This window comes from Canis lupus, chromosome 4 (genome assembly GCF_048164855.1).
Source record: "Canis lupus baileyi chromosome 4, mCanLup2.hap1, whole genome shotgun sequence".
NCBI classification, from domain to species: Eukaryota; Metazoa; Chordata; class Mammalia; order Carnivora; family Canidae; genus Canis; species Canis lupus.
In genome coordinates this window covers 74,205,871-74,233,576 of record NC_132841.1, presented here as the reverse complement: position 1 = coordinate 74,233,576, position 27,706 = coordinate 74,205,871, and the positions used below count along the sequence as shown (strand labels likewise).

Below are 27,706 nucleotides of genomic sequence, written 5' to 3'. Positions count from 1 at the left end.
ATGCTCCCAGAATGTGTCAAAGCACAACCCTGTGCAACGTGGCATAACTGGAACGCTAGATGCTGACAGCAGCAGAAACCATCCAGCAAAGACGGGGGTGATGCTTTGTGAGCAAAGTTAAAAGGCAGACTGCAAGGCAAAGAGGGGGCTGAGCAAAGCAACAGACCAAAGAATTCACAGAGTGGTAATTTCTGTTCAGCTCAGGGCAAAGAACTCAAGCATGAGAGTTGCATATTTGTGAAACAATCAGAGGACAAGCGCTCAACTATGGTGGTTGCCATAAGTAGGCCATAGGAGCCCAAAGGTTGAGGCAATTAGTATGGCAATTAGTATGGGTTCCAGCAGATGGAAAGCCTCCTCTGAAGAGTAAATCTCTAAGAGAAAGAGGTGAGGGGAGGGGGGCACCTGGGTGGCTCAGTTGGTTAAGCATCTGCCTTCAGCTCAATTCATGATCTCAGGGTCCTGGAATCAAGCTTCACTTTGGGCTTCCTTTTCCCTCTCCCTACCACTCACCCTGCTCTTTGTCAAATAAGTAAAATCTTTAAAAAAAAAAAAAAAGTCAGTGTAAGGGAAGACACTACTGCACATTCATTATAAACCAAGCCCTAAAATGGGAAGAAACAGTATATTCAAATACTGTGTACTGGTACTGGATGTACCAGATTATAAATGGGAGATGCACAGGGGAGAGAAGGGAGCAAGACACTGCCAAATAATGTAAGCTTTTAACAGGAGAAAGATCAGTAGTACGTGTTCCCAATGTCACTTCTGGATGTTTTTAAACCTGTGCAAATTAAGTCAAGTTAAAACACACTGAGAGGCAGAATAATGCTCCCCCCTCCAAACCCCCCCACTCCCCGGGAAAGAGGTCCATGTCCTGATCCCTGGACTCTGAATATCTTAAGTGGCAAAGGAAAGTTAAGTTGGCAGATAGAATTAAGATTGCTAATCAGCTGACCTTAAATAAGCTTATCCTGGGTTATCTAGTGCATCTCATTTAATCAGAAGGTTCTATTAAAATGCAAGGAGTCAAAGATTTAGGGGCACCTGGGTGGCTCAGTGGGTTAAGAGTCTGCCTTCGGCTCAGGTCATGATCCTGGGGTCCTGGGATTGAGGCCCACATCAATCAATCTCCCTGCTCAGCGGAGAGTCTTCCTCTTCCTCTGCCCCTCCCCCTGCACATGTTCTCTTTCTCTCTCCCTCTCATTCAAATAAATCTTGAAAAAAGTCAAAAACAAAGATGCTGCACAACTGGCTCTGAAGATGGAAGAACAGGCCACAAACCAAGGAACGCAGGTGGGCTCTTGAAGCTGGAAAAGACAAGAAAACAAAATTCTCCTGGAGAGCCCCTAGAAAAATCAGCCTTTCCCACACCTTGTCTCTAGCCCAGTGACAGCCATCGCAGACTTCCAACCTCCAGAATGATGTCATAATAAACTTGTGTTGTAGTTTGTGGTGATTTGTTACTGCAGCAACAGGGAACTGATACACATATTAAGGAGCCAGAATCTTTGCTACCGGAGTGTTCCCGAAGATGGTTCAGAGTTTCCTAAATGTCACTGAACACTAATAATAAACTAGACACTGTGTTGAACACTAAAGGCTGGATGGTGAACCTAACAGCTCCCACCCACAAGGAGCTCACCACGGATCGCGCAGGGCCTACCACCCAGTGGGTAGAGTATTCATGGGTGGGTGGGTGGGTGGATATTTAGATGAATGGATTGCCTATAGGGCCCTGCAGGCTTTACTCTTTTTGCTGGCCCATTCTTCTGTCTCCTCATTCTTTTGTTTTAAAGATTTTATTTGAGAGAGAGAGAGCAAGAGAGCGGGCATGAAATGGCAGAAGGGCAGAGGGAGGAGAAGCAGACACCCCTCTGAGCAGGGAGTTTCAGCACAGGGCTCGATCCCAGGACCCTGGAATCATGACCTGAGCCAAGGCAGACGCTTAACCCACTGAGCCACCCAGACACCCCTCCTTCTCATTTTTTTTTGAAGATTTATTCATGAGTGACCCAGAAAGAGAGGCAGAGCCATAAGCAGAGGGAGAAACAGGCTCCCCTGATGTGGAACTCGATCTCAGGCCCCCAAGATCATGCCCTGAGCAGAAGCCAGATGCTTAACCACTGAGCCACCCAGGTGCCCCCTCTTTCTCATTCTTGCCCTTTTGCTCTTCCTTGAATCCACCAAACTTGCTCCTGTCTCAGGGCCTTTGTACTTGCTGTTATCTTAGAATGCTCTTCAACTTGACGTTTGTTTGATGGCTCCTTTATTTCTTCTGCTCAATGACCTTGTCAGAGAGGCCCTCCTCAACCACACTATATAAACTTACATACCCTACATGTCCACATCACTTTCTAGATCCTTTATCTGGCTGTACATTTCTCCCATATAATTTGTCACTTCCATGTAAGGTGGTTCACCCAGCTGAGGGAGGAAAAGAGTCCTAAAATCCAGTCCAACCTCTGTTCCCAAAGCTTTACTGCTTAGGAGGGGCCTGAGTCTGGCTGGAGGAAGAAGCTTCTTTTTTTTTTTCCTTTTCTAATTCACACAAAGTTGTTGCCTATTTCCCTGGCCCTGTGACTTTTTCTAACTTGCAGAGACATCAGACTATTTACTAATAGCCCTGTTTTTCTTATTCTAGTAGAATAGAAGCTCCAGAAGAGCAAAATCGTTGTCTATTTTTTCACTACTGCTTCCTTAATGCTTAAAACAGTATTGGGCACATAGCAGGTATTTCTCAATATGTTTTTTCTTCTGGTTGGATGGACAAAACCATGGGGAGTGAGAGAAACTCACAGAGTACCAATGTGATTGTGAGTGTCAAGATGTAACTAAGGTTTATATTTGGGGACAGGGTGAAGATGGCAAAGAAAGAAAAAAACAGCACACAGTTTTGGAACTCTGAGAGTTTAACATTTAAAAAAAATTTTTTTTTAAGATTTTATGAGAGAGAGAGAGAGAGAGAGAGAGAGAGGGGCAGAGACACAGGCCGAAGGAGAAGCAGGCTCCATGCAGGGAGCCCGACGTGGGACTCGATCCCGAGTCTCCAGGATCACGCCCTGGGCTGAAGGCGGCGCTAAACTGCTGAGCCACCCCGGCTGCTAAACTGCTGAGCCACCTGGGCTGCCCCATTTTTTGTTTTTAATTTGACTTCTGATTTTACAGGTGCATGGCTTTTGGTCAAAGCTAATTAAATAGAAGTAGAACCAGACTATCATTTTTAGAATGGGAATTCAGGGCCTGTTCTGGTACCTCACTTCACAATGATGGGCAGGAAACCGAGTTCAAGAAAGAGAAGTTACATTTCATCTACTTAAGAGTCAACTCCTAGAACAAAAACGTTATAAAACTTTTCAACTTGATGAAGACCAACTTAAGGGTAAGGGAAATCAGTGTTAGAGAACAGAAAACTAGTTCTTTCTTATCCCCCCTTTGTGTTAAATATTGTTCAAAGAGTCACAAAACTCTGCAGCTTGCCATCAAAGAATCCTGGGGACTGGGGGTGGGTGGGTTAGAAAGCCAGTGGTCACAAATATGCTCATTGTAAGGGTAAGAAAACTCAGACTCAGGGGCTGTGATTTGCCCCAGGCCACACAAGAGTCCAAACTAGAGCCCTGAAACCTTGAAGCGGAGTTCATTGTTCTGCTAGGAAAGAGTATAAAGGGGGTGGGATCTTTCTAAAATTTTGGCTCACGACTTTACAGGTATGGATTTAAACCCTAAAAGGGTGTCCAGGTTTTACCTCAGAGATATTTAAGCAAATTCATTTATATAGCTCCTCCAGCCTAACTGCAGAAAGGCTATCTTGGCAGTCTTGGGTCAACAGCAATTAAACTTCAACCTGGAACTGGAAAGAACAAACACCAAATGCAAATACCACCTTTCAAGTTCTTGGTAAATATTTTCCTTCTCTCTCTACCAAGTCTGTTTTGGTGGTGGTGGTGGTGCGTGTGCGTCTGTGTGTTGAAAACAAGGACAGCGGGGATCCCTGGGTGGCCCAGCGGTTTAGCGCCTGCCTTCATCCCAGGGCCTGACCCTGGAGACCCGGGATCGAATCCCACGTCGGGCTCCCGGTGCATGGAGCCTGCTTCTCCCTCTGCCTGTGTCTCTGCCTCTCTCTCTCTGTGTCTATCATGAATAAATAAAATCTTAAAAAAAAAAGAAAAGAAAACAAGGACATAGCATCAGCTTGACTTGTCCTAGGCCCCTGGCTCACTGTCGGGCTCGTGTTGACACCCTTACCCCTAGCTGGCCCCAGCTGCCCCTGCACCTGTCGGGTCTGCATTACCCTTACCCCCGTGTGTTCCGGGCCCCTGAAGAGTCGTGGCATCAGAACACCTGCTGCGTAAGTGGGGGCGACGCGGGGTTTGCCAAACGCGCCCCACCTCTCGAAGACAGCGTCCGGAGCAGCACTACCGGCCCATTCCTTAAGCTACTCCCTCCCTGCGCTCGGCTTTCGTGATCAAGCGCAGCTCAAACCTTACCGGGACGGGCGTCACGGTCACACCTGAGCCCTTCCTCGGGGGCCGGGAGAGCGCCCCGACAGCCGGGAACGGCGGCTGCTCCCTCCCAGCCCGCGACGGGGCTTCCCGTCAACCCGGGAGCTCGAGTCCCTTTCAGGGAAACTACGGGGGACGAAGGGCAGCCCGGCTGGCTCAGCGGTTTAGCGTCGCCTTCGGCCCAGGATGTGACCCTGGAGACTCCGGATCGAGTCCCATGTCAGGCTCCTTGTAGGGAGCCTGCTTCTCCCTCTGCCTGTGCCTCTGCTCTTTCTGTATCTCTCATGAATAAATAAATAAAATCTTTAAACAAACAAAAAAGAAACAGGTGACGAAGCGCCCGCAGCACCGGTGGAGACGGGAAAGCCCAGGGTCCGGGAGGAGCTCCCGCGCTGCGGCCGCGGGCTTTCCGGCGCCGGAAGTGCCCCGCGTCGCCATGGCGACCGACGCCGACGCCGCTCGCGGCGCGGTCGGCGGCGTTCCGTTCCCGTGGCAACCCCGGCGTCCCCGCGCCGGAACCCGGGCTTCGCGCGCGCCGCGCCGACCGAGCCGAGGGCCTCGCTTCCGCCGGGCATCCGTGAGGCGCCCTGAGGCGGGTGCGCCGACGCCGACGCGGTCGGAGGGAGCGGAGCGCGCGGGCTGAGGGAGCGGCCAGGCTCGTTCCCGGGCGTGGCTTCCCCGCCCCCCAGGTGCGCGGCCCCGCCCCCGCCCCGCCCCCGCCGCCGCCTCCAGGTGGGGGCCGCCGTGGCTGCAGCACCCGCGGGGAAGCGGCCTCCGAGGCTCGGGTGGGGCCTGGTGGAGCCTCCTGGAGCGCAGTTTCGGAGTCTGAGAACTCAGAGCTCCTCCCCCCCGCCCTCGGGGCTATGGTTTTGGAAGCAGAGATTAGAAAGCGAAATTAAGCTCTTTCTGGTGTTTGGACTGTGGATGTTCAGGCTCCTCAGGTGGGAATGAGTGACATTCTGCAGGGTGAGATGAGCGGCTTTCGATTCCGATTTTCTTTTCTTTTTTTTTTTTTAAGATTTTATTTATTTATTGAGAGACACAGAAGCAGAGACACAGGCGGAGGGAGAAGCAGGCCCCTGCAGGGAGCCCGACGTGGGACTCGATCCCGATCCCGGGTCTCCAGGGTCACGCCCTGGGCTGCAGGCGGCGCTAACCGCTGAGCCACCGGGGCTGCCCTCGATTCCCATTTGATCTAGGCAACAGGGAGAGCCATGAGAATTGAATTTCACAGATAATTATAAATCAGATTTTTGTCATGAGGTTTCAGCCGTTTCCCCCATCAACTAAGGACAATACCCAAACGGACGCGTGTGGGTCCTTGACTGGGCCTCCCTATTAAATTAGCGGGCTAGCCCTAGGGGCAAGGAGAGTTAACCAGTGCATTGGCCATACTCATTTAATGCTTAAAACTGGTTGCTTTGCTTGGCTCCATCTGGCAAAAACAGTATCTGACTTGAGTAGGAGAACCTAGTTTTGATGATTCAGGAGCTGTAAATATACTGGCTTTAGGGAGGTAAAAAAAAAAAAAAATCAGGGATTTTGGAGGTACTATGGAGTGGGAATTAGGGGAAAGATTTAATTCAGAGGTTTAATTTGGCAAATGCCATTAATTTCTGCTTTACAGGTATCTCTATACATTAGTGTGTATATTGGATTTGTGGATTTCAGATGCGTTATGTATCTGGGCAGTTTCAGTATAGCATCCAACAGGGAAAATAGAGTAGACTTCTGAGTCTTTTTTTTTTTTTTTTTTTTTTTTTTTACCCCCAAAGCCAACCTGACTTGTGATTCTTGGTAGGAAGAAGATGCAGGCTAGCCCCATCCATATTCCAACTGTCAGCAATGACACGGACTGGGACTTCTGCTTCCACCTGTAAGTACTACAGAACCTTGACGTCACACTCACTGGCCTGGAACACTGGGACCTCCCACTTAAGGCAAACCTGGGGTGCTGAGCTTTGCGTGCATATTATATAGAAGAGAAGATTGAGCTTCTGTGATGTGGTTTTTTTTTTTTAAGATTTTATTTATTTATTCATGAAAGACACAGAAAGAGAGGTAGAGACACAGGCAGAGGGAGAAGCAGGCTCCGTGCAGGGAGCCCGATGTGGGTGGGACTCGATCCTGGGACTCCAGGATCACGCCCTGAGCTGAAGGCAGACACTCAACCGTTGAGCCACACAGGCGTCCCTGTGGTGTGTTTTATTTTTTTATTTTATTTATTTATTTTTATTATTATTTATTTGTGGTGTGTTTTAATAACAATTCTGCTATATGATCCATTTGTACTTGTGCAACCTATGTAAGAAGGAAAATAATTGGTTTTTCCTAACTGAAGGGAAATTTCATTTTTTATAGATAGGCTAGTTATCACAAGATAAAGTCAAAGAGAATTAAATATAACAGTGAGCAAATTAAAATTGTCTTATGAAATAGACGATAAGTAAATGAAAACTTTTACATCATAATAGCTCATACTTAGTGAGCAAATATTATGTGCTAGGCACTGTTCTAAGTACTTATTTACATGTATTAAGTCATCTCATTGCCCCAAGGTCTCTGTACCGGGTATACTATTAAACTGTTATAATTTTATAGCTAAGGAGTGTGAGTCCAAAAAAGGTTAGGTAATTGGCCCCAAATTATACAGCTGTGATTGAGATTTGGCAGCTGGATTGCAGAGTCAGTTCTCTAGCCATTTTTCTATACTAGGGGTTCCCAACTTTGGCACTATTGACATTTTAGGTTGGATAACTCTTTGTTGTGGAAGCCTGACCTATGCTTTGTGGGTTGTTTAGAAGCATTCCTGGTCTCTACCCAGTAGATGCCAGTAGCACTGTCCCTGTAATGACAAACCACAGTGTCTCCAGACATTGCCAAATATCCCCTTGGGGCAATGTCACCCTTGGTTGAGAACCGTTGCTTTATACCAGTGCTGCCAAATAGAAATATAACACAAGTCACAAATGCCAGCCACATGTGTAATTCAAAGTTTTTCAGTAGTCATGTTAAAAAATAAAAAGGAAATAAGTAAACTGAATTTTAATACTGTATCTTTATGTAGAAGTGTTTCATAAAGTAACTCATGAAATATTTATATTTTTTCTTCATACTAAGTCTTTGAAATTCAGTGTGTATTTTATACTTACAGTACATCTCAATTCAGATTAGCCACGTTTCATGTGCTTAATAGCCACTATGTGACTAGTGTTTATTAACATCTTAGTAATTTTGTACCACTTCATAAAATATCCTGAGGTTAAGGACTATATAAGTATAAAAATTGAAGTTAAGATGTAGAGTTTACAGTAAAGTATCCTGGAAGTAATCAGATAATTCATATTTATTATTACTAGTCTGAATTCATATCTATGATGGCAACATATAGAATAAGTCATAAACCTGGCAAGACAGACCTTTCATTCAACCTGCATATTCTTTTTATTCTGTTATTTTATCTTTCAAGATATCTGACTGGTCAGTATTCTCCAGTCCTCTTTCTTATTGAAGATGTTAGATGCAAAGCTAGGTTAGGGCTTTGCATTCTCAAGTCATTTGTCAAAGCCTCAACATTTCTCCTTCCTTTAAGGTGCTTTCTGTTGAAGCTTGCTACCTTGGTGTCAGCTTAATTTTATTGAAGACTGAACTTAAAATATTTAGGACTTCTAATTTTTAAGATCCATAATTGGCAATCTCTTTGGCAATCTCGATAGATTGAACTTAAGCTCCAGGTCTGTGCAATGTGCAGCCTAAGCAAAATCTTCTATTGAGGGACTAAATTTTCTGTTCGTTTATTGACTTATGATCTTTTGCCACAGATTCCCTCCATCTTCAGTATTTTTCAGGTATACTAAAGGCCATGTTTTCTTGTTTCATTCATTTGTGCATCATTTAACAAGCCATTATTTGTCTTTACTGTAAGCCAAGTATCAGGGTTTCAGAAACAAATGAGATTCAGCCCTGTGCCTGGTGTATATTTGCTAGAAGGCAAAGACAACTCGGAAACAAAACAGACAAATTTTGAAAATGAGACTATAGTGTGTTTCACACCACAGTAGAAGTTTGGAGGAAATTTTTGCAAGCCGTTTAAAGGCTGTCTCTACTTGCTACTCTAGTGCGAGACTCCAGCAGAGGTGACATCTGAATTGGGTTTTGAAGGAGGAGCATGGAATTCACCCAAGCAGAGAGGAGGCAAGCTTAGCACCTACCTTCTGATCACCTTGCATCAGCCATGTTCTCTGGCTTTTCCACTGGGTTGGCAATGTGGAAACAAAAGCTCACTTTTTTTTGTTTGTGGGCAGAAAGTGATTTTGCCAGGGCCTGGGCCAGAAGAAATGTTGCTCTCCTGTCCATGTGGCCTGGTTCATTCGTGTGCCTCTGGGTGGATTATTTAGAACAGGAAATCTGGATGGATATTAACACGGTGTTTTTCAAACCTAGTGTAAAAGATTATACTTGACATCTTTCTTTTCTTTTCTTTTCTTTTCTTTTCTTTTCTTTTCTTTTCTTTTCTTTTCTTTCTTTTCTTTTCTTTTCTTTTCTTTCTTTTCTTTTTTCTTTTCTTTTCTTTTCTTTTTTCTTTTTTTCTTTTCTTTCTCTCTCTCTCTACAGTAAACATTACTTATCTAATCAGTGGAAAAAGAAGATAAATTTTATTCTTAAAACTATGTAGTCGTTGAACTTTTAAAAGCTATTGTATATAAATAAAAATAAAAGCTATTGTATATACAAAGGTGACTCCTTTGGGGGACTTGTTTATAATTAAACATTCTATTGTTGCTATTAAGATTTCAGAATTCTGTTTTTTCTGGATCACTTTGATTTTTCTAGTGATGTTAAGATGTGGTTATTCTTTTTTGTGTAAGATTAACTCCTTTGACTTTTATCTTTACCATTTCCAATTACTCATTCATAATTATGTTCAGCATTGATGACAGATTACATTTTGCATGTGAGAGAGGAGCAGGCAGGAGGGAAAAAGGGAGGGTGGGAAGGAGAGAAGTGAGGAGAGAGAGGGCAGATTTTCAACCCATTCAGCTCTTTTCAACACATTTATTTGTAATACAACTGAGAAGGTCATTTTGCTTCTGCATCTGCTCTTGACTGTGTAGGGTTCCCTCCCTTCTCCTTGGTGGGGCCGCATCCTCTTTAGTTAGTTGGCCACTATCTTTAAGAAATATGAATGAGGGGGATGCCTGGGTGGCTCAGTGGTTGAGCATCTGCCTTTGGCTCAGGGCATGATCCTGGGGTTCTGGGCTCGAATCCCACATAGGGCTCCCTGCAGGAAGCCTGCTTCTCCCTCTGCCTGCTTCTCTGCCTCTCTCTCTGTTGCTCTCATGAATAAATAACTAAATAATCTTTTTTTTAATAACTAAATAATCTTTAAAAACATTTTAAAAAAAGAAACATGAAAGAGAAACAGTGAAGTCTAGATTCAAACTGTTATTCCCTTCCCATTATTTCATTATATCTTTCCTGGTTTGAATCAGAATTTTAGAATATAAAAGATCTTTGAAATCTTCCAATTCAACACCTTCATTTTGTTGTTGAAGAAACCAAGTCATGGAGCTAATAAAATAATAATATCTTATATTAAAATAGTACTTACTAAATAGCAGGTAATGGTAATCACCATGCTAAGATTGATAAGTATTATCTGATTTAATCTAGTCAACTCATCTGATTGACCTCATTTTATAAAGAAGCGAATTAATAACTTGCTTAGGATCACATGGTTAGTAAGTAGCAGAGCTAGGACTCTGGTACAGGTGGGTAGTTTACCAAATCTCTTTCATTTGAATCACCACATTGCTGTCTTGATTCTGGGCTTCAAGGGTGACATGAGCTTATCCCCCAGACTTTATTCCTTCAAGTTTATATTAAAGTGCATATTCCTACCCCCCATTAGAAGCACTCTGTCCTTCAATTTTAGCTGGTTTGAGATATGCATAGGTCACATCTGAATCCATGCCCCTCTCTGGTATTTACAGGTCACAGCAAGCTAAGATCCCAGCATACCAGAAAAGGGATGAGTTGTATTACTCTAGTGGGTCTGGAGAGAGTGAAGAAGACATCAAAGCCAAGGAGGAAAAGGCCGTAGGCTACATGGCTCTTCCTAAAGAGAAATTGGCCCATTCCCAGAAGAAGATAACTCAGCTTATTAAGAAAAAAATGGTAAAACAAAAAGCTCACTAGGTTTTAGTTTCCCTGTAAAAATATGTCCTTGATTACAGAAGCTCTGCCTTCATGGGATACTGAAGCACTGGAGGCAGAGGAAGTTCTATTTTTTTTACAAGTGGAAGAAAACAAAGCAGACCATGGTCGGGTAGCAACCTTGCCTTGAGGTTCCAAACCTGGGTCACTGTGCATTCTTCCATGGAGTATTTGCACTCCTAGCTTTAAATGGAAAGTGAACATTTCATTCTTTGTGTTGATGTTTGATTACCTTTAATTAAAAACCTGTTTGTTTGTTTTTTTTATTTCTCCTGAAAGGTTTCAGAATGATATCTCTTGGGTAACAAGAGGCCAGGATAAGAGGCAGGAGACTGAGAACAAAGGTAGCCAGGCTGAGGTCCTGGCTCAGATGCCAGTTCAGTGGACTCATGAGCAGACTAAAGCACCAGAAACGGGAGGTAGCAGCAGAGGTCAGAGTCTAGGTGTGCATTTTTCAGAGTGAGGCAAATACTTGATAACTAGTCAGAGCAAGTGTTATTAATAGAATATGCAAAATCCAGGAACCCGAGACAAGATGATAGTGACCTCTGTTATTAGAATGCAGGCACCGGCATGCTCACAGAGCATGATTTATCAACTAAGGAATTCATCCACTGACTTCCTGGCCACCCCTGGCCACGGGAAACATGGGCTTAAAATCATGTGTGGAGAAAAGGTCTGTAGATGGCTTTAGGAAAGGCCGAGAGATACCTCACAGGCAGGTGATAGAAGCTGATACGCCTAGTTGAATATATCTACAAATTTACCTCTGTAAATCATCCAGAGGACTTGCAAAACAGGACAGTCATCTCGGCCTGTACCCATTAGCATTTTACAGACCCAGGCTAGAACCTTCGCTTTTAGAAACAGACAAGTACCATCTGTTATAGAGTACAAGTGTGAGTTTTTAAGGCATGACAACTCCTTGGCCAGTTTGGATAATGACAAAGATTTAGACTTAGGAGTTAAATCTAGCCTAGCCTAGTGCTCACAGACCTGAAGGGCAGGAGGATTGGAAATAGCAGGAGACTTCTAGAGTCCATATTGGTTTCCTCAGTTTCACCAGAGCAGGAAGCTTGAGGATGGGTAAATACAGGATGCCTAGAGCCAGGACAGAACTTAAGCCTTTGTACTCCCATTCCAGGGATTTTTCATGGTAGTATGTTTCTTCTTCAAGTGAAACTTCGTAAATTCGGTGGTTAGCCCATGGAGAACACTCAACACTTCTGACAGAATGGGCATTTGCAAAGCATTGAGGGAATGCCCTGTAACACTCTGCATGTGTGCCTATGAGCTGGGAGCAGGTGAGGTGGCAGGTTAGGAAGGAGACAGGGGAGCAGTCTTCCAACGCTGTATCTGTTTACGACCCCGTAGGGTCACACTTAGATAGCACTTAACACATTTGGACCCCTTTGATGATGACTCATTTTCCTACCAATCACTCCCTGAGGTGAATGGTATGGGTTTCCAAAGAGAAAAGGAAGCCAGATCTCAGGGTGATCTTACCCAAAGCACTGCAGTCCATAAACATTAGAACCAGAGCCCAAACTCCAAGCTTTTGAGGCTTTGAAGTGCTAGTTTAACCTTACTAGAAAGTCAGTGCTTGATTTTTATCAATTTGTGCAGCCAATTGATATGTCTTGTCAAGTCAATGAAATCTATAACTTGAAGACACAATTCTGTGATCTCTTAGAGAACTCTGCCTATGAGCCCTAGGGCAGCAGGGAGCTCTTCCCCACCCCGTCCTTATCCTAGCCAATAGAGAGATGATTCATTCAGCACGTATGGAATGAGTACATCCTCTGTGCACTGGGAAAACAGTAGTGAACATGAGGAATGAACTTCTGTTCTCAAGGAACTTCTATGTGGGGAGACATAATAGACAAACAAAATATAACAGTGCAGTATCAGAGAGAGGTAAGTGCCAGGAAGAAAAAAATAAAATAGGGAATGGGATAGTAAGTAATGGGGTGCAAGACTATTTTCGATAAGATGCCAAGAAAGACCTCGCTGAAGTGAACAAAATGATGAAACAAGAGAGTGAATGACGTGTTCGAGTGTCCCAAGATGGGACATAGTAGGTACAAAGGCCGAGTCGAATTAGTTTGCACTGTTCAGGAATATCTGGTCTGTTTTAAAACCCATGTTTATATTAATAATAAAAACAAGCTATTTGGTCACCATTGGAGGATGCAAGTGACTGCACTCATTATTTTGAAAGCTAGCAAATAGAAAGAAAATAAGTCGTGTATCTTGTCCTCCTGTTACAAACTGTACTACTGGGTAACCAAAAAGTAGATGAGGGGAGAGTTTTCTTTATGCCAGAATTATGCCAGCTAACACACGAAGGAACAATGATAGAAGAGGCTATCAGCATTTTATAAACTTTTATGAATGAATCTATGTAGTTATGTCAATAATCAGAAAAAGAGACAGACATTAGGTGTGTTCTGGTGGAAGAGCATATGCAAACCCATGAAGCAGTTTGGCTTAAAAAAAAAAAAAAAAAAAGGGATCCCTGGGTGGTGCAGCGGTTTGGCACCTGCCTTTGGCCCAGGGTGCGATCCTGGAGACCCGGGATCGAATCCCACATTGGGTTCCCGGTGCATGGAGCCTGCTTCTCCCTCTGCCTATGTCTCTGCCTCTCTCTCTCTGTGTGTGTGTGACTATCATAAATAAATAAAAGTTTAAAAAAAAAAAAGAACAGAACTAAAGTTAGCCCAATTTCTAAATCCAGCTCCCAATGTAAAAGCAGAACAGAGAATGGAGGGACATGTTGAATGACACCATAAGAATGCAATAAACAAAATGTACATGTTTGGGAAACACTGGAATCCAAAAGACCCAATTTCTTCAACAAATAATTTGCAATAAAAGGAACTAGATAGACATGGGAACAGAACCTATAAGTGAAAAGAGACTCAGGAGACTGATCTCAGTGTATGGACAGGAAGACTGTAAAGAAAAAATTAGATTTATGGGGCACCTGGGTGGCCCAGTCGGTTAAGCAGCTTCCTTTGGCTCAGGTCATGATCCCCAAGCCCTGAATCAGTCTCCCTGCTCAATGGGGAGTCTGCCTCTCCTGCTCCTCCTTGCTTGTGCTCTCTCTCCATCTCTGTCAAATAAATAAATAAAATCTTTAAAAATATTAGATTTATGAGGTAATTATTAGATTTATGAGACTAGATGTTTAACATTACAGAATTATTGTTAATGTTTTGGTGAGAGTGTTTTTCTGATTATATATCTAATTCCAGATCTTTAGGAGATACTTATGAAATATGAAATGATTTAATACCTGATTTTCTTCAAAATAATAGGTTGGGTGGATGAGGAGGATAGATAGAAAACAAGATTGACCATGAGCAGATACCTCATGAAAAGAAGTGAGCCCTTCTCAGTGCTATTTTTGTATATTGCTAAAGTTTTTCACGATACAAGGTTAAAAGAAGTCACTCTGGTTATGATGTTGAGAGTAGACTGGGGGAAGGGAGGCAACAGTGGAAGCAGTTAGGAGTGGCTGTTGTGGTCAGCCAGGTGAAAGATGAGGGTGGTTTGAACCAGGTACTCAGGGCAGAAGTGAGAAGAGCTTAGTTCAAGGACTTACGAAGAAAGGACAGCCAACAGATCTTGCTGGGTTGGTAGTGGGACGGGAAGAGAAGGGAAGAAAAGAGAAAAAGACGGCGGGAGAATTCAGTCCTACATTCCCGTGAGAAGAGTATGGGCTGGATGGAGCTTTCCTCCTTTCCAAAAAGCCTAATGCTTCTTTGCTTTCTGCAGAATACCCAAGCAAATAAGGAGCTGATTCGCTGTGTCATCCTTTCTCGGATTATTTTTGGGGAAGAACACTGGAAGTGTGCACAGGCTTTGGCCAGCCTAGCCTATGGCTACCTGACACTGAGAGGTACCTGGTCCCTCACTGGGTCTGTGTGGGCCAGCCCATGCGAGCCAATCTAAGCCAACCCATAAGCATGGCAGTGGTGGGGGTGGGGATGCCTGAGGGCGGGCCCTTCCTGCCCCCAACTCATACCTCACCCTCATCACCAAGAGGTGGGAAACTCCATGGATGAGACAGGCAGTGTGGCAGGCATCTTAGAAATCAAGATAATGATGATGGTTGATTCATTGAGTACTTAGCATGTGCTAAGCTTGTCTCATTTAGTCCCCATAATATCCCTTGGAGAGAGATACTATTGTTATCCATAGTTTACAGATGAGGGCACTAAGGCACAGTGGGCAAATGACAATATCACAAGTTCCAGCTACAGGTCCACAGGGGAAGGACAGGCAGGGTTGTACATTCAGCCTCAGGGTGAGTGTCCCAGTAATAGGACCTGAATTCTGTGGGCAGAATTCAAGTTCCTAGAAGGTCTAGCTGAGGAAACGACAGAGCCCTCATTCTAGAGAAACGCTGCTTCTGGAAGGTACTCTGTACAGAAGAACAAGATAGAGCTGCATTTCCTAAAACTGAAATCCTGGGGCACTTCGGTGGCTCACTGGTGAAGTGTCTGCCTTTGGCTCAGGTCTGATCCCAGGGTCCCGGGGTCGAGTCTCGCATCGGGCTCCCTACTCAGTGAGGAGTCTGCTTCCCCCTCTGCCCCTGCATCCCTGCCCCCAACCCCGATCCTGCTCTCTCTCTCTCTCTCTCTCTCTCTGAAATAAAATAAAATCAGAAAAAAAAACCACCCAAAACTGAAACTCAAAATGTAAGATCCATGAGGGCAGGAACTGTGCAGTAGAGGCTCAGTAAATATTTGTTCAGAATGATTGAGACACATGTCCCTGGAACCAAGGACATGGTCAGCCCAGGGCTTTGTGCCTCGTCACCAGCCGTGTCCTGCACGGACTGCCTGCACTTCTACCAGGGGTCTCTGTACAAACTCACATGTGCTTTGTTCAAATACCTCTGTCTTTGTCAAATACCTCTTCTGAAACAGAAGCTCCCTGAGAGCAGGGACTAGGTCTTCCTAGAACCTAATACAGTCTCTGGTATACAGTCTGGATCAGCAGATGTTATCGCTTCATAGAACTGAGCCAAGTTCCCTGTGGACCTGAGTCTTCAGGTGGGGCTTGGCTTAGGTAACAAGTAAGTGGTTTAAGGGCTTGAGAAGTTAGTTTGAGGGCTACAGGGGAAGGGAACCAAAATACCTGGATCATAAGGAGCCTAGCTATCAGAAATCAGAGCTTTTGAAAAGGTTAACAATTTATTATTAGCCTCCATAATTAATTCTGTTAAGCTCAGAACACGTGTTTCTTCTTAGGGCTTTTTGGGCCCCCTTGAGCTCATGTTTTCAATGAAACTTCAGATCCATTTGGCTGTGGATGCGGCAAGCCCGTGAGTGGTCGACATCGGGGATAAGCAGTGGGTCACAGTGAGGCCACAGTGAGGTCACAGTGAGGCTCTTGCCGGCCTTAAGAACACATCTGTTGTGTTCTGAGAGAAGGCTGCGAGGGCTAAGGAGAGGAGGGGGTCCTCACTTCTGGCAGAACAAGCAACCACTTGTCTGTGAGATTTAAGGGACAGCAGGAAAGCCTTCAGCAAAAGGAAATCTTCTGGTGGACCCACATGATTCTTCATTTGCAATTTCTCTCTTTCATTCAGGCTCATCTCCTCCTAAACTTGGTGCCCTCACGATAAGAATCAAATTCAGCTTTGTGCCATTTTAAGGCTTGAGAGCTCCTGTGAGAAGTCTGGTGGCAGTGTGCTAGGCCCTAGCGACATATGAATGCATACTGCTGGTCCCTGCCCTTGGGAGACAGGAACACAGCTCTGGGGACACAAATGAGGCAGATCAGGGGTTCTGCCACTGGTTGGGGAAGGCTGCAGAGAGAAGGTGACATTTGTCTTGTCTTCGAAGGAGAACAGGTTTACCACGTAGATTTCAAGGGGAGCAGTAGAGAACAGAATTGGCCCTCCATGTGTGTTGATCTGAGGAGTGGGAGGTGAGAGGGGGTTTTATTCTCTTTGAAACTCCTTACACAGAACACTGTGGTTTCTCTCTGGACCCAAGAGGTTAGGGTAGAACAGAAGACACCTGGGGACAGACAGGTCTTGCCTGGTAATGGGACTGGAAGGTTAATTTGGGCCCAGGTATCAGGGAATTTAGGGATTTATTAAAAGATTTTGAGTGAGGTGGTGACATAATCAAGCTTATGTTGTGAAATGAAAGACCCTGGGGGGGTAAATTGGACCAATAGAAAAAGTAGGGTGCAGAGCAGTTAGGCCATGATGCAGCCCAGACAAGAGTCACTGTAGGTAGTGGCCATGGCAGTTGGAATGTAGAAGAAACAACATGCAGAAATGGTGACATTTAGTGGGCAGTTACTTACATATGGGATGGGGAGTTGAGGGAAGAGCTGAGTTGAATAGTGCATGACCTGGTTTTCAGGGGCACTGAAATAGGGAGCTAAAGAGGAAGACCCGGCTGATGGGGGAAGGGAGGAGAAGCTCCTGAGTTTGGTTTCAAACAGGCTGGATCATACCCAGTGTCAGGTAGCCATGGAACGTCATGGTGAAATGTTGAGTAGACAACTGAAGAGTAGAGCCAGCGCTCGGGAAGGATGTCAGTTTGGGAGGGATTAACACACAGGGGTAGGATGAGGCCCTAAGAGTGGATGAGCTTAATCAGAAAAAGCATAAAGAGAGGGAAAGAGGGCAGAGGAGAGAAGACGGGAGGAGAGCATCAGGAAGGCTGTGGAAGCAGAGCCAGCAAAGGAAGTAGCAGGATCAGGAGGGGCCAGGTCAGGGAAACCAAGGGGAGAGAAAGGGTTTCAGAAAGAAGTGCAGTGTGATTCCAGCGGTTTCAGGACCCACAGAGATAGGAGGATGTGAAGGCCAAAGAGACCCATGGATTTGGCAGTTGGCTAATCACAGGCCCTGGGTTTGGCAAGGGCCTGTGATTAGTACACCCACATTCAGCGAGGCTATCTATGAGATTTTTGCTGAACTTGAGCCTTGCAGTGATGGCAGCTTGAACTGGAGCGGAGGGCACCACCAGTATTTAGGGGGACATCTGCCTGAACCTGGGCCGGGTCCGAGGCTGCCTCCTGGTGTTGGGAGAGATTATCAGGTGGGTCTGTGGGAAGAAGTTGGTCCTCATCTTCTGAAATCAGCTTGTTCCATGAACAGTCACACATGGACTCTGGGTTTTACTTTTCCAATTAGATTCCAAGTTGAGTCAAGATAGGTGAACAGGTCATAACACAGAAGATGGTGAGAATACCATCCTTTTTTCTCTGATTCTCAGTTCTTCCTGTCACGTGAATGGAGAACCACATTTGGGGTGGCATGGTGGAGGGGAAAACAAGTTTTCCTTTTATAGGAAGATGTGTTTGTTTTTTCTAGATGGGAAAAACAACATCCTGATTAGGTAAGGTGCTACACAATAGAACAGCATCCAGTCTGGAAACCAGACTTTCTGAAACCTAACCTAGAGTTTTTCCAGAATAGACTATGCTGATGACATTTTCTTGAGAATAACCTCTTATTTCAGTTATAGGACTTGCCCAGTCCCTTCACTGTAACTTCTTTTAAAGTCTGTGGTCCATGGAATAAAACAACCAAAGCTTTGAAAAATCACAGACCATCAAGAGGGATGAAGTGCTTGCCAAGCTCCACTTAGTTCTGATGTTATTAATCCTCAATTGCTTCAAAATGGGCAGAATTCATGAGCCAGCCTTCTGTGTAGGCAGAATGTATGCATCTGTGCGTGTTCATGCCTCGCTGCATGTGTGTGTGTTTTCTAGCCATCAAACCTCCTTGCCTCATTTCCCTGTGAGCCTCTTCCAGCACCAGGGGGTGGAGGTCAAGCCAAAAGGCTGATTTCTCTCAATAAACAGTCTTCCAGTGAGTATTTACTGCAGGACTTATATATTTGAAATACCATAAAGAGAACTTTGGGAAACACAAGGTCCAGGAGGCAGAGTCTTAGCCTTCAAAGAAGTCACAACCTCGTGTGAAAGGTGAGCTGCTCGCAGACGTAGTTGTGACAGAAGGCACCATAAGGCGAATGCCATGTAATTGATTTAAATACAGGGCTTAAAAAAAATACAGGGCTTCAGGGGAAGTTGGGTGGGATCATTTCTGGCTGAGATGGTGAGTACTAGACTCAGGGGGGTATGCCATTCGAGAAGGCCCTTAAAGAATGAGCAGGGTTTGGGTAGACAGAAGGGGCGGGCATTTCTGGTGAAGAACAAGACTTGGAAGGAATAAGATCATAACATGTATCTGGAAAGCAGGGGGCAGGCTGTCTATACATGGACAGGACTTTTGGGATGAATCTGGAAAGGAGGGTACGTTGGCAGACCATGGTGTGTTTTATATACAGGCTAAGGAGTTTGTGATTTATGTGGTAGGAGAGGAAAATGGAGATTTTCCAGCAGGTAGATGAATACATCAAAGTGTGCTTTTGGAAAGGCTAAGCTAACAATGATAACCGGAAGGGAAGCTATCGGGTAATCTAGATGTAACGCTGTGCTGGTGACAAGTGGAATGAGTGAGAAGGTAAGGATTTAGGAGTCTCTGAAGGACAGATACATTCATCTTTTACCTTTCTGGGACTTTTTCTAAAGTACACATTTATAAGATAACATGGATAAGATCATTCTTTGCAGCATTATTTATACCCAGTGTCCCCATCAGGCCCTCAGAGGATGAATACTCACAGCAGATTATATGCAGCTTTTAAAAAGGCATGAGGAAGCACCTTCTACTACCAGGGAAAAAGCTCCTGGATGCATCTTCACCCAAAAGAGAATGTACAATACAGTATGGTGTTTAAGATGCCTCATTTGTGTGAGAACAAAGGCGAGAGAGAATCTGTGCTTCTATTTACATAAAGAAACACTGAAGGATACACAAGACAGAGGCAGAAATAGGTTACCTAATGGGGGCTTGCATTGAAAGAGGACAAGAGTGGGAGTGAGACCCCTTAACTGTCATATAATTTAAACTTTTTAAAAAAAGATTTTATTTATTCATGAAAGACACAGAGAGGCAGAGACACAGGCAGAGGGAGAAACAGGCTACCCCTGTGGAGCCTGATGTAGGACTCGATTTCCGAACCCTGGGATCACACCCTGAGCCAAAGGCAGATGCTCAACCACTGAGCCACCCAGGTGCCCCTAATTTTAACTTTCTAACCATGGAACTATATTACCTATTCACCAATAACCTTAAAAAAATGAAAGAAATACTGTGAAGGAAGAATTGGCAGGACCTGATGTCTAATTTGGGATTGAGGAGAAATGAGGTACAATGATGATCATGAAGGTCAGGCCCCTGCAGACTCCACTTACAGAAAGACATCAGTCAGGAAAGGGGAGAGGAATGGCAGATCCAGGTCCCGGTGATTTTGAATTGCAGTAGAGAAATCCACTAGCACATTTTGACTTGGTGCGGGAAATTCGGGACTAGAACTTGGGAGGGCAGGTGGAGAATTGTAAGCTTGGAGGAAAATTTAAGAGCAGAACTCAAGAGGAGAAATGGAAAATTATAAGCATGGAGGCCAAGGTGGAAGGAAGTGCTAGGGATTGTTAAAACTTCTAAGGCAGAAAGAAAGAGAGAGAGAGAGAGAAAGAGAGAAAGAGAAAGAAAGAAAGAAAGAAAGAAAGAAAGAAAGAAAGAAAGAAAGAAAGAAAGAAAGAAAGAAAGAGAAAGAAAGAAAGAAAGAAAGAAAGAAAGAAAGAAAGAAAGAAAGAAAGAAAGAAAGAAAGAGAGAGAAAGAAAGGGAGGGGAGGGGAGGAAGAAGAAAAGGAAGAAAAAAAAGAAGAAGAAAAGGAAGAAACTGGAAGACCTTTGAAGAAGGAAACAAAGGGTCTTTGGAAAGAGTTAGCAAAGAAGCAACGAGAGAAGGTTTATAAAGGAGAACTGAGTTGGTGCAGTGTCGTAGGGGCCAAGAGGAGAAGCCAAGCAACTAAGAGCATCTGACTGAGAAACCGTGACTGGATTTATTTAGGAGGAGGTCTTTGGGAGAAGGGTTTCTGCAGAGTGGTTTGAGCAGAAGCCAGATCCCAGGCACGAAGGAAGGAGGGGAAGGCGCCCGCAGGCCAGACTACCATGTGGTACCTACTACATATTGAAAGGAATGAGGGAAAGCAGGGTAGCTAGAGAAGGCAGAAAAGTCCTGTGAGGATGATTTTAGAAGAGAAGGAGACAGTTTTGGCAGTGGGGAAGGAGCCCTTTAGAGAGAACGTTTGGAGGTTTTAAGAAATAGAGCAATTGATGGAATGGGGTTCAGGAGTCAATAACAGGAGAGAACAGGAAGCCTTTGCAAAGCAGGTGAAAGGGCTGCTGGTTGTCAAACTAGAGGAAGGGACTGCAAATGGGACTAGAGCCAGCAGACCTAGTGGTAGGCCCAACGAACCCAGCGATTCCACGGCTGAGCAAGGGCAGGCCCAGAACTACAGGGTGCTTTGTCACCTAGCGGTGAACTGGTGTCCCAGAGGTCAAGAAGGAGAATATAGTGACATGGACAAGCAGTTTCCTGATATTTTGCTTGCTGTTAATGAAACAGTAAATTTTTAAAGGATTTTATTTATTCCCAAGAGACACAGAAAGAGGCAGAGACATAGGCAGAGGGAGAAGCGGGCTCCATGCAAGGATCCCAAAGTGGGACTCCCCCCCGGAACCCCGGGATCACACCCTGAGCCGAAGGCAGATGCTCAACCGCTGAGCCACCCAGGCGTCCCGATGAAGCATAAATTAATCAGCCTGTTATTACTGGGAACTTTCTACGTATCCTGGTCTCTAAGTGTTGCAAAATACAGAAAAAAGAAGCATAAGTCATGAACCCTACCTTCTCTGTCTAGTTGGTTAAAAGAAAAAAAAACTGGTACAGGGATAACAGAGAATGAGAAAAACCAGGTGATCTGACCTGCAGGAAACCTAATGCCTGCCTGCATGAGGTTGCATTTGAGAACGCAGCCTTTTACAGAGGTTCTGTAAGCAGCTCTATGACAAATGTCGAAAGAAAGGGCAAATATAATAAACTGCTTAAGAGAACAGACTCTGGTGGTAGTAGGAGCAGTAGTGATAATGATGATGGCTAACATTTATTCAAACTTGCTTCTACCCTGTGTGCCAGGTGCTCTTTTTCATGAATTAACTAACTTAATCCTTACAACAGATTCCTACAGGGTGGAACGTATTTTCATTACCATTTTACAGGTGAGTAAACGGCGGCACAGATAGAGGAAGTAACTTGTTCAAGGCCACAGGGATGGTAGGGAGTGGCTGAGGCAAGATGGGTGTCTGGGAAGCCTGGCTCCAGGCCCTGCTCTTAATCACTGTCCACACGAACTTAAGTATAGTTAATGATCAAGGTGACAGCAGCAACTCCAGAGCCCCGGTGTCTCTGAGCTGATCCTCTCTGGCCTGAGTCAGAGTAACAGATGTCAGTGGTGGAATCACATCCCTGACAAAAGCAAAATGATTCGATGTTTGGTGGACAATGCCAGGGCCCATATTTCAGCTCATCAGTAGCTCCCTGTAATTTCTCAATCTCAGGCTCCAGGAGAGGGCCTGATTTTTACGTCTATGATTGCTGCCCTGTCGATGCAAGGGGAAGCATGGTGTCTGTGGCTTGGGAGAAGAGCAAGTAAAGGAAAATGACTGGTTTTCTCAGAATGGCCACTGGAACTGGGGAAGTGGGACTTGGAGTTAGGGAACCAGATCACGGGTCTGTGAGCTGCCTCCAGGGGGAGTTGACTTGAGACTCCTATCTGTACACATCTGAGGTATTATTTTGACACGAAAGAGTGTGCTTGAGATTCACAAAATGCACATCTATTTCAAATGATTACTGATCCTGATTCATAATCGTACTTTCTGACATCCTGAATTTTTGTCAGGAAATGCCATAAAAATATCACAAAGTGAAGGGTTTTTTAAAACATAAAAAGAGCTCTCCCGGCAACGCCTGGGTGGCTCAGCTGTTGAATATCTGCCTTCAGTTCAGGGTATGATTCCGAGGTCCTGGGAGGGCTCCCTGTGAGGAGCCTGCTTCTCCCTCTGTCTATGTCACCACCCCTCTCTCTGTCTTTCATGAATAAATAAATAAAATCTTAAAAAAAAAAAAAAGAACTTTCTCATACTTGAAGAGGTTGGAAAACATTATCTAGAGCAGTGATCTCTAAACACTTGAGAATTAGCACCCTTATCACTTCAAAAAATGTGAGCAAACTCCATATATGTGTATTTATTATAAATTACATATAATGGTATTAACATATTATGTAATATAAATACTCATAAAATAGAAACAAAAATTTTAAAAATAGAGCAATTGTCTTTTTTTGCCCTATGCCATTATGGCATCTTGCATACTGTAGGGCTATAGGCACCCCACTTTGGAGACCAGAGTGGATTCTGGGAACCATAAGGAAATGACTTTTTTCCTTTAGGGCTGATTTTAAAGTTTAATGAACCATTTTCAGTTGAGATCCTAGTTCCGTTTGCTCAGGCCCAATGGTCACCAGCTCAGCTTTTTCACCAGAAGGACCGCAATGTGGGGCATGATAAAGTGGAGATGAAAAACCACATAATTAATTAGCTCTTGAGCTTAGAGGAAGAATATTCCTCTGGGGGTTTCACAATCAGCACTGGGCATTTGGGGGATGAGTGGCAGGGCAGACAGGCAAAGTCTCAGAACAACTTTCTCGTTTGTCCTCCATTCAGGAGCCCAGAAGCAGCGTTGAGCTGATTCTGGGGTGGTTTTAGGTGGCTCAGCCAGTTTCACTGTTCTCCTTCCAACAGACCAAAGGAAGCATCTAGATTGAGTTCCCACACTTATTGACACACTCCCAAGGGCCCACCTGGTTGTAGGAAACAGCCTATTTGATAAAAAGACTTTCTCAGTTCCTGTTTTATTTTCTTGGTCTAGTGTCCTTGGCAGACTTTTCTGTTTCTATTCTCTTCCTCAAAACCTATGAAGACTCCCCAGTACCTAACAGATCAAATCCTCCCTCCTCACCTTCGCATCCAAGACTCCATTTATTTTATTTCATGTTGTTTTAAAATATTTTATTCATAGAGAGAGCGAGCATTGGGGGAGGGGCAGAGGGAGAAGCAGACTCTGCTGAGCCTCACGTGGGGCTCCATCCCAGGACCCCGAGATCACGACCTGAGCTGAAGGCAGATGGTTAACCCACTGAGCCACCCACGCGCCCCCCAAGACTTAATTTAACTTCTCTAATTAGCACCTTTTGTGTCTACATTTAAACCTCCCCTGCAGTCGCGCTGGCATCCTTACTGCCTCGACACTCCTATATACTGCCACTGCATCCCACCACCAGTGTGTGCACACACACATTCACATGCATATACATGCACACACACGTTTATTGCTTATTTTGTCTTTATGGCCTCAGGTTGTTTACCCCAAGTGGAAACCCTTCCTCATTCTTCTCTATCAAACTACCTACTCTTCAAAAATGAGTCCTACCACTTGTATAAAGATTTTGCTAGGGGATCCCTGGGTGGCGCAGCGGTTTGGCGCCTGCCTTTGGCCCAGGGCGCGATCCTGGAGACCTGGGATCGAATACCACGTCGGGCTCCCGGTGCATGGAGCCTGCTTCTCCCTCTGCCTGTGTCTCTGCCTCTCTCTCTCTCTCTCTCTGTGACTATCATAAATAAATAAATTAAAAAAAAAAAAGATTTTGCTAAATGCTTCACCAAGTGTGGTCCTCAGACAGCCTGCATCAAGTCATCACCTAGGATGGTGGTTATAGATGTGAATCCTCTGTTCTTACCTCAGAACCTGTGAACCACAACTCCTGGGAGCAGGGCCCAGGAATCTGCATTTTAATAGGTTGTTTATGATGCACAGTGCAATCTGAGGGCTCTGTTACCTGCTAACTTGAGACACATCCCTCTTTTGCCATAGACTCCTGTTTTTCTCTTGAGTTGAGACCTGTAGGACAGGCATCTCTGAGTATTCCACAAAGACTTCCTGGCTTCTAGGTCACTTGTAGGCCTCTCCCAGAGAAGCTCTGTTCTGCTCTCTCCCTGCTCCCTGCCCTTGTGGCAGCTTGCTAAGGAGGTCCTGCACATCTGGAATGTATGAGGGCTGCAGTCCTCAAGTCTTCAAGTCATCTTTATGGTCATTGACTATACCTGTACTGTGAAACCAGGCTCCAAGGACCAAAGGTGGAACAGACTGAGGACTGGAGGTGTGACAAGAGAATTAGGGGCACGGCTGGCCTACCTGAGGGGTAAATATGTTTACCCACCTGCAGAGGGGAGAGCTGACCAGAACACCAGCCATGACTGTTTCTAGGAGAGTGGAGGAATCCTAGGGTAACGAGCTCTCTGACGACCTTTCTGCTTTCTCCGGGGCTTCTCTTGTCCATCAGGGATCACTAGACATGAACTAGGTTGAAAGATGAAGAATGAGCTCTAGAAATTGAATGTTGCCAAGTCTACCTCTGTTAATTAACTGTACAGATAGCAGTTCAAGTGGGTACCCAGCAACTCCAGACTTTCGTTAGAAAACAAGGGGAAACACCACGAGTTCTGTCTGGCTGGAGTTTGGCATTCCCTTTGTCATCTTAGTGAAGGGGCCTCATGGTATTTAGGAATCAGATTTTGTGTGTATGTGTGTGTGTGTATGTGTGTGTGTGTGAGACCAATTAGTTTAACTAGCCTCATCTTGGATTGAAAAAAATCCCCAGATGGAAGTAATTGTATGCATAAGCCCTTGTATTTTTAGAATGCTTTTCCAGAGAGCTCAAAGAGAGCTCAAAGCATAGCACTCTGTGGCATAGCCTTGTTTGTTCCTGGACAGTCTCCAGGTATTTGGTAAAAGGGCAGCTTCTATGATTATTGTCATTTTACATTTGGAGGATGGAGAAGCTGTGTGGGTTGAAAAGATCACGTGGCATTAGTGCCAGAATTGGGAGCAGGATACTCAGCTTCCCCTCCTGTCTCTGTCAGTGATTTCCAAACAGAGGCCCACGGATTAATGCAGTTACGGCTGCATAAGAAGCGCTTGTGGAATTAATTAAAAATGTAGATTCTTGGACTCCATTTCTCTAGAGATTCCAACTCAGTAGATCCGGGGTGGGACCCAGGCATCTCTATTCTCTACAGGCATTCCAGATCATTCTGATGCACAGCCAGCTCGGGGAAACAAATACTATAGACCATTTGACAACCACACTACCCACCTCTTTCCTTCCAGAGATGTCTTTGACTGAAACATGCCTTTTTTCTAATGTTTTTCGTCCTGCCACCCACCCTCAAATTTCCCCCAGGCCTTCCAGCTCAGGCCAAGAAACATGCTGAGTCCGCCAAGAACACGCTGCTGACCTGGAAGGGAAGCACAGCCTCAAACAAGGAGAAAAAGGAAATCCTGGAAGCTCTGGTCATGCTGTACTACACCCTGGGGGTAGCCTGGCTCCTGCAGAACCAATATCCTTCCTTTCCTAGCTGGGTCTGAAGATTGGGGCCAGGGGCCACAGGTTCCAGAGGGGTTGTCTCACTCGGGAGCCAGGGAGATTGGCCCAGGCTTCCCTCTACAGGCCTCTCATCTCCATCTAGAAAGGTAGGAATGTTCTTCCTGTGTCTATTCATATGATATCTGAGCTGAGCCACGGGAGGGATCTCACTGGTGACACATCTCTTAACCAGTTGAAAACCTCAGCATCTGTCCTGCCCTTCATCGAGCACCAAAGAAGATCCGTGTTAGCAGTGAGGACCCAGGTGACAGCAGTGGGAGTGATGTTAAGAGGACGAATGGGTGGGAATTTGAAGCAATGTTTGTTGAATGAGGCTGCATCATCTCCTGGGGATCTTTTAAGAATTACTGCTATTTGGGTCCCACCCTAGAGATTTTGATTTAGTAAGGGGGGGGCAGGGTCATCTGTTTATTGAGATTTTTTTTAAGTCCCCCAGGTGATTGTAATATGCAGCCAGAAACCTCTGATTTAATGGACTCTTAATCATTATTGTTTTTCTGAAATACTATTGAGAATACTACCCATGAAGCTAGAGGCCAAGCAAAATAGACAAAAGAATTCGTTCTCTCTCTCTCACCAGGAGGAAACTGTTACTCTGCAGGAAGCTTGTGATTTTGACAGGCTTTTGGTACCATCTCTGCTTGAAAACTGTTAAGGGCGTTTCACATTCATGAATGATCATACACTACAGTTGGAACACTACAGAGATTAGCACGGCCCCCGCACAAGGATGACACGCACATTTGTAAAGCATTGCGTATTAAAAAAATTAATCATGAGTCATCTTTGAGACCATGTGCCCCCAGTCTCTCCTCTTTACATATCCCCCTCTACTTTTTTGGTCTTCATACTCAGCTAGCAAAAACTGATCTCCGGCCTTCCACTGTCACCCCTTAGAAGGAGCTATTGAAAATGTGGGAAATAGAAGGATGTTTGGGACTTAAGGGGATTTTCTTTCCTGCTGTTTGCTTCTTGCCAAAAACCTGCTTTGCTTGAACTTTCTAAATGGTCCAGAAAGTCCCTTTCAGCAGACTTAGTTCCTCTCTTTTACCATTCATAGGAACCAACTTGGGAAAACCGCATGGCTGTTGTCATGCAGTGGACGCCTCCACAGGAAATGTAGCCTAGGGTACAGTTTCTATTCACGCCTCCACATCTCACCACCCACCCCAGCCCTGGATTCAGGCTACTGACATGGGAAACCCAGGGCTCTGTTTGTTTCCGAAAGAATTCTTGACAACATACACATGGAAAATAAAGAACGTAGTAAAGTGCCTATTTTCAAATTCTGCTTCGTTTTCCCAAAGGGCCCTTTTATTTGCTTATCAAATGCTGTCCCTGGGCAATGGGGGAGTTTGTGTGCCTGGCCTTGTCCTTGACTGTTTCACTGGCAGAGAGGCTTATTTCAACCTGCAGAAGGCGGAGAGAAACATGAAGGAGCTGAAAGAATTATATAAGGGAGGTGTTCGCAAATTACAAGTCTCAGAGAAAGATCTGACAATTGCTTTGGGCAGGTAAGAAGATCTGGGCTA

At 44.8% G+C, this 27,706-nt stretch overlaps 2 protein-coding genes, 1 long non-coding RNA gene and 1 other non-coding gene across 10 annotated transcripts in view; 3 read left to right on the top strand and 1 right to left on the bottom strand.

The window, feature by feature from the left end:
• Positions 1-3,229: 3,229 nt before the first annotated feature.
• The window catches only part of TTC23L (tetratricopeptide repeat domain 23 like), a 62,804-nt gene continuing 38,327 nt past the window's right edge, over positions 3,230-27,706 (top strand). For 2 of the 6 annotated variants that reach the window (XR_012030286.1, XM_072824953.1), the window contains exons 1-7: positions 3,230-3,382; positions 3,779-3,897; positions 6,304-6,378; positions 10,496-10,679; positions 14,499-14,622; positions 25,971-26,127; positions 27,563-27,688. Coding sequence is in view for 5 of the 6 variants with exons in the window: in XM_072824953.1 (XP_072681054.1) it covers positions 3,365-3,382; positions 3,779-3,897; positions 6,304-6,378; positions 10,496-10,679; positions 14,499-14,622; positions 25,971-26,127; positions 27,563-27,688 (803 nt within the window). In the remaining variant the exon portion in view is untranslated. Of the gene's footprint in view, positions 3,383-3,778; positions 3,898-5,041; positions 5,192-5,216; positions 5,469-6,303; positions 6,379-10,495; positions 10,680-14,498; positions 14,623-25,970; positions 26,128-27,562; positions 27,689-27,706 lie in introns of those variants that run through there. The other 4 variants (XM_072824955.1, XM_072824957.1, XM_072824954.1 and 1 more) reach the window with 4 other exon arrangements.
• Positions 24,948-27,706, bottom strand: part of RAD1 (RAD1 checkpoint DNA exonuclease) — a 60,842-nt gene continuing 58,083 nt past the window's right edge. For both annotated transcript variants that reach the window (XR_012030289.1, XM_072824964.1), the window contains one exon: positions 24,948-25,087. Coding sequence is in view for 1 of the 2 variants with exons in the window: in XM_072824964.1 (XP_072681065.1) it covers positions 25,067-25,087 (21 nt within the window). In the remaining variant the exon portion in view is untranslated. The remainder of the gene's footprint in view (positions 25,088-27,706) is intronic.
• Positions 26,268-27,448, top strand: LOC140632673 (uncharacterized). The gene is made up of 2 exons (XR_012030301.1): positions 26,268-26,418; positions 26,755-27,448. It is a non-coding gene; the product is annotated as an uncharacterized lncRNA (long non-coding RNA).
• On the top strand, positions 26,835-26,939 carry LOC140632789 (U6 spliceosomal RNA). The gene has a single exon (XR_012030477.1). It is a non-coding gene; the product is annotated as a U6 spliceosomal RNA (small nuclear RNA).